General features: G+C 39.4%; 1 protein-coding gene across 1 annotated transcript; it reads right to left on the bottom strand.

Moving 5' to 3' along the window:
• Nucleotides 1-5221: 5221 nt before the first annotated feature.
• Nucleotides 5222-6283, bottom strand: LOC124909578. Its single transcript, XM_047450244.1, has 2 exons — nt 5623-6283; nt 5222-5445 (listed from the first exon to the last, which is right to left on the bottom strand). Exons 1-2 carry the CDS (start codon nt 6281-6283, stop codon nt 5222-5224), a joined length of 885 nt encoding a protein of 294 aa, XP_047306200.1.

Below are 6283 nucleotides of genomic sequence, written 5' to 3'. Positions count from 1 at the left end.
ATTAATGTTGTTTATAATAATTTAATAATAAAAGTGTTAGGATCTAGATCGTCGATGGGGGATCGGGGTCCGACTAACACTACAACACTCAATGGTTGGCGTTTAATCCGGTTAGAGATTAACACCAATTTCAATACTACACAGGCTGTCACAAACCCTTGAACCGAGTTCAAGTGCAGAAGTGGTTTGTTTCAGACTGAAGCAACACACACACAGGATGAATAGAGGTAGAGTTTGGAGAAAGTCAGTTTGAGGTTTAGTGAGTCGGTTAGAATAATGTAAGTCGGTTATGACAGTGCGAGTCGGTTAGAAAGCGGGACTGGCAGAAAGTAAAGAACAAGACATAGGTTTTTATGGATGTTCGGAGATAAAACTCCTACGTCACCCCTTCTTCTCAAACCGCGAGAAGGATATTCACTAAGGAATACTCAAACACACTACACAATCGAGACTTATTTACTGCTCGATAAACACTCTTACAATTCTCACAGAAATTGTAATCACACTTCAAATGCACACTTAAACTTTGAATCTTGTAGAGAGATAAACACAACTTGTAACTTGTAACTTTTTGGTTGTTGGCACTTTGAATTGTTGTAACTGCATTTACTCCTCTTCAGCTCCTTCTTTTATAGGTGAAATGTGCTAACGTTCACATTTCTTCAACGGATAGCTTCAGGGTAATCCTTGAATCTGATTGGTTGAACAGAGGTTCAGCATTGCATTAATTGCGGTTTAAGCTTCCAAGGCATGGAGCAGACCGGCTTCATTTGTCTTTTACTTAATATGGCAACTGCCGGTTGGCCAGTTGCCTGCATCTGGAAAGCTGCACCTTTGACTTGTACCAAAATGGTAACTGTTTCTTCAGGCAACCTTCAGAGTATCATCAGACTTGTATGGATATGCCAATGTCACAGTCTGATCCTTTGATATCATCTTCCGCAGATACTCAAAGTGTTCGTTTGCACCAATTTGTAGATTGTACTTAGTTTGTTAATCTTGACTTTTTTCTTTAAGTAGTCTCCTCGTCGGTTTTAGGTTGAATACTTCATTTCGGTTTAGGATGTCTACCGATTGTTCATAGCTTTAGGTTAACCGGATAACTTTCGGTTTTGGATACATCCTTTGCTTCTTCTTCTAACCGGTTTGATTACTTGACCGGTTAGATTCTTGACCGTTCAAAGTTCTTGACCGTTCGTACACAGGAAATTTGTTTTTGTTAAGTTCTTATTTTAACCGGTCTAATTTATCTATCAAAAAGATTAAAGATATATAAAATATTAAATTTTTTTAAATAATAAAAAATTGAAGAAAGATAAAATATTAAATGTTTGTATATGATGATATTAACCGTTTATAATTAAAAATATATAAATTAATATGCAATCATATTTATTAGGTGACATGTATAATATAAATATAAATATATATATATATTATTAAAGAAATATAAACACACAAATAAATAATCAAAATTTAAGAATTCTCAAATAAAAAGGCATAATTGTAAAATAAAGTAATAGAGATAACCTATTTTACCTTAAGAATATTCTTCTTCATGTTTTTTAAGTAAAACTTTTAGCATCTTTTTTAAAAAAAATATGGAGAAAATCTAATATGATTTTAGAGAAAATATTTTTTTTTTCATATAACTTGTAACTAAACATAAACCTAGTTAGAGAGATAAATAAGAGTAAGATTTATTATGAAAAGTTTCAAATATACTCAAAATGTGATAAAATCACACCGAAAATCCATATACTCTTACTTCGGGAAATTTGATCAAATGACCCTCAAAAGAGGGTCATTCTCATATTTAACCTCTAAAAAAACCATTTTAATTTTTAACCTTTTGTATAAAAAATTTCCATTTTACTCTTACTAACCTTTTTTTCCTTTTTTTCTTTTCCTTTTCTTTTCCTTTTCCTTCTTTTCCCCCATTCCCTTTCTTTCTTCCCGTTTTCCTCTTCCCCTGTAGCCCGCGGCGACCGTTGGCATCCCGAGCATCCCGACCATTCTTTCGGTCCCTTTCTTCCTGCCGAGCATCCCGACGATCGCCCAGCCCTAGCCGGATGATCTCCAAGCACCAGCTGGACGTTCTTCGTTTCTCATTCGAATCATTCAAAGACTGAGGTTAGTTCTCCTTTCTCATTCTAATCATTCAGTTTAGTTTAGGGATTAATGATTACTGCAATGTGCCTAGATTACTGAAGTTTAGTTTAGGGATTGCTTCATTTCGGAAATGCTTAGTTAGTTTAGAGATTTTAATGGTTTTAGTGTTTTAGTTTATGGTTTAATTAGTTTTGAAATACTTAGTTAGTTCTAGGGTTAGTTTTACTGTTTTAGAATAATCTGAATGTTTGGTTTGTTGGTTTGTGAACATTTTCACGTGAATGGGGCTTGGGCGTGGGGTTGGGCTTGGGGTTTGGGCGTGGAGCGTGGGCGTGGGGCTTAGGCGTGGGGTGTGGGGCTTGGGCGTGGTGCGTGGGGCTTGGACGTGGTGCGTGGGGCTTGGGCGTGGGGCGTGGGGCTTGGGCGTGGGGGTGGGGCGTGGGGGTGGGGCGTGGCTGCAATTATTAATATGATTTTACTGTTTTTGATCCACCAAACATTGTGTATATGATTTTAATGATTGTTTTTGCAGATGGCACCAAACGAAACCATTCTTAATGATTTTAATGGTCGTGTTTCATGGAAATCCATCGGTCCCAACTTGGCAAAGATAAAGGAGAGGTTTACTCACCATGATCTTTTGGATATGGCTTTGCAGACCCAATTCAAGTATATATTCCAAGCCCGACATTATTTTTTTCAGGAACCATACTCCATCAGATGCTTATCAGAAAAGTCAGCTCAAATTCGAAGGAGATAAGGTTCTTGGTCAATGGTAAGGAGGTCTGCTAGGGCATGAAGGATTATGCATTGGTGACAGGCCTCAACTTTGGCAGATTTCCTTTGGTGGAGGAGGTTGAAGAATGTCCACCCTTTGTCCTCAAATATTTTAAGGGTAAAAAGGATGTTAGACTGAAAGAGCTTGAAGACATTTTCGTCGCATGCTCTGATAAGGAGGATTAATGGAAGATGGGGCTCATATTTCTCATTTACCAGTATATGTTCGCATCTGATAATAGAAGGAAGATAAGTTTGATAATCTTTCACATGGTGGAAGACATGGAGATGTTTCTCCTATTTCCATGGGGAAAGGTGTCCTTCAGAGTATCCCTACAGGTTATTGACAAAGATATGAAACACCTCCATTGGTTATATCTCGCCAAGAAGAAAAACTGGAACAAGAAAAGCATATGTGATGTCGCTTATACTTTACATGGGTTCGCACTAGCATTCTAAGTGTGGACCTATGAGCTTATCGATACATTCGTCCCCAATTTTGCTAAAAAAACACTAGAAGATGATCTTACAAGCCCAAGGATAGTGCTTTATAAATCTTTTAGGAGTTATACCAGACCTGAGGTATCCACAGTCATCCAGAAGTGCATTGTTCGAAGAAAAATTCATGAGTCTGCGGAGGAGAAGCGGATGTACTCCGGGGACGACTTTGAAGATATGACAGACAACATTTATGATGAATTCTTTGAATTTGATATGAGGAAGAGAAAGATTGAAGTTTTTGAAGAAGAAGAAAAACATGAAAGGACTCCCAAACCGCCGGACAAGAAGAGTAGAATATTAGTCCAAGGTCCCTGAAGTTAATGATGAAACTAGCCAAGAAAGCTCTCATCAAATCCCTTCTGCGACGACTCCTATTTCAAATGATGAAGACAATTCTACATCTTGTGCACCAAATCGAGTGTCTCAAGCCATAATTGCCAAACTTGATGAGCTCACAAATGATGTGAATGAGATTAAAAAGGATGTAAATGAGATTAAAAAGGTTTCCACAGATGAAATTGGATAGGATGTCATATTCCATAATACTACACCCAATAGTCCCAAAGACAACCAAAAGTGGGGACTGTGGGGTTTTTACTATTATGCATTTGGAATACCTTATTGTCTCATTGGATATATCAAATGTGGTCACTAAAAATATGAATTTTTGGAGAAACAAATGGGCAGTAAGGTTATTCCATCAAATTGTAGACCCCTAATCTAAATTGAATATAAATAGTTAATTTGTTGGCTTCAAATTTCATTCTTAAATTAGTTAATTATTGTTGTCTTTGTTGGATTCAAATGACTGAGATTTTCCATGTATAACAAAACCTTAAATTAATTCAAAAAATAATATGTAAAGCCCCACGCCCAAAGCCCGCGCCCCACGCTCAACGCCCAAGGCCCACGCCCCACGCTCAAGGCCCACTCCCCACGCCCAAGACCCACGCCCAACGCTCCACGTTCCACGCCCCACGCCCCAGCCCCACGCCCCACGCTCCACTCCCAAGCCCCACGCCCCACGCCCCACGCCCCACGCCCAAGCCCTACGCCCCACGCCCAAGCCCCACGCCCCACGCCCAAGGCCCACGCCCCAAGCCCAAGGCCCACGCCCAACGCTCCACGTTCCATGCCCAAGCCCCACGCCCAAGTCTCATGCCCCACACTTGATCCCCACGCCCAAGCCCCACGCCCCACGCTCCACGCCCAAGACCACGCCTAACCCCACGCCCAAGCCTACGCCAATACCTCCATAAATGTTTCCCTAACTTGCACATATATAAAACCAACACCTACACATACATGACATATATTAAAAAAACAAACACCTGCACAAAATCACCACCTACATATATATATAAAACATCATTTGGAATAGTCATTGATTTAGTTGGTGAAAAAACATACAATTTAACAAAAAGATACAATTTAACCAAAAGAAATATTGTCTAGAGAATGTGGCAAAGATGAAGATGGTGAAGGTTGGGCCAACTATGACGGTTGTGAAGGTTGTGACACTTGTTGTCTTGAAGTAGATGATGCAGGCATCACTGCTTTGCATATTGCCCTATTATGGACTCGACCGCCACATGAGTTGCACCGTCTCTATTCCTTACGAGGCTCACCTTGTGATGACCTACGCTTTGTTGTTGTCCGACCCTTCTTAACCTTGACGGGGGGTTTTAGACAAACTCGTTCCTTGATATTTTCTAGAATATCCCAAGAACCTTCATTGCAAACTGGATAAACATGTATCTACATATTCCATGCACCACGCTTTAGTTGTGAAAAACCTGGAAAAAAATATTTAAGTTATTCAATCTTAGAATTAAACAATGCAATCATTCTCTAAACTTGAGCAGTACTCATATGGAATAGTTTTCCGAGAACGGGCAGTAGCAAGGGCATGTTTACAAGGAAGACCAGATAGATCAAATGCCCTACAAGTACAAGTTCGAGTTTGGAGATCAACTTGAAAATCATGTTCACCGTCATTCACATGAAACTCGAATCTGTTAAGCGGATTAACGTTGTAGAATCTGGCCTTCTCGGCTTGTTCACATAAGAACTTTTCATAATATTGAGATAAATGTTCTATGTGGTTGGAAGTTTTTTCTCTTCTATCATGAAACCATTCTTGTAGTGTCATTCGTAAATACTTAACCAATGTTGATATGGGATATTTCCTAGCATTTATGCACTAACTATTAAAGCTCTCACAGTAATTGCCTGTCATTTGATTGTATCGAAAACTAGGAAAAAATGCACGACTCCATCTCTCCACTCCTATCTGTTCTAGATAGGCAGCAATACGAGGGTCCTTGGTCTTGATCTTGTCAAAATGTTGATGAAACTGTGGCACTATGTATGCGCGTGAAGCCATATCAAACTCATCGTGGAAGTTATCGGTTTTAAATTTGGCCATAATATTCATTTTGATGTGGTATGTGCATGCCGCGTGATGTGCTTTTGGAAAAACAGCGGACAAAGCATTGGCAATACTTGGGTGTCTATCAGATACGAAGACGAGATACGGGACTAATTCAATTGCCACTCTTAATTGTTGCATGAAATATGTCCAAGAGTTATTATTCTCCAAATCAACGACGCCAAAAGCAACGGGAAATAGTTGTTCATTCGCATCCAATGCAATCGCAACCAATACTTGACCTCCAATCTTGTGTTTAAGAAAACTAGCATCGACGCACAATACTGGACGACAATACCTGAAACCTCTGATTGAGCAGCCTAGGGACATGAACATATGTCTGAAATGGCCATGCTCATCCGTCTGAATGTCAGTTATGGTACCTAAGTTATTCTTCGCCAACATGAACAGGTATGATGACAATTTTCCATATGATTCCTCCATTGTTCCTCGCACCGCCAT

The sequence above is a fragment of the Impatiens glandulifera genome, chromosome 7, assembly GCF_907164915.1.
Source record: "Impatiens glandulifera chromosome 7, dImpGla2.1, whole genome shotgun sequence".
Classification (NCBI taxonomy): Eukaryota; Viridiplantae; Streptophyta; class Magnoliopsida; order Ericales; family Balsaminaceae; genus Impatiens; species Impatiens glandulifera.
This window is presented reverse-complemented; position numbering and strand designations above follow the sequence as displayed.

What these genes read in the sequence shown, in the direction of transcription:
- LOC124909578 (XM_047450244.1), bottom strand. Translation starts at nt 6,283, where the DNA reads ATGGCGGTGCGAGGAACAATGGAGGAATCATATGGAAAATTGTCATCA. An exon ending in TCGATACAATCAAATGACAG is followed by an intron (nt 5,446 to 5,622) that starts GCAATTACTGTG and finishes TATGTGAACAAG; the next exon opens with CCGAGAAGGCCAGATTCTAC.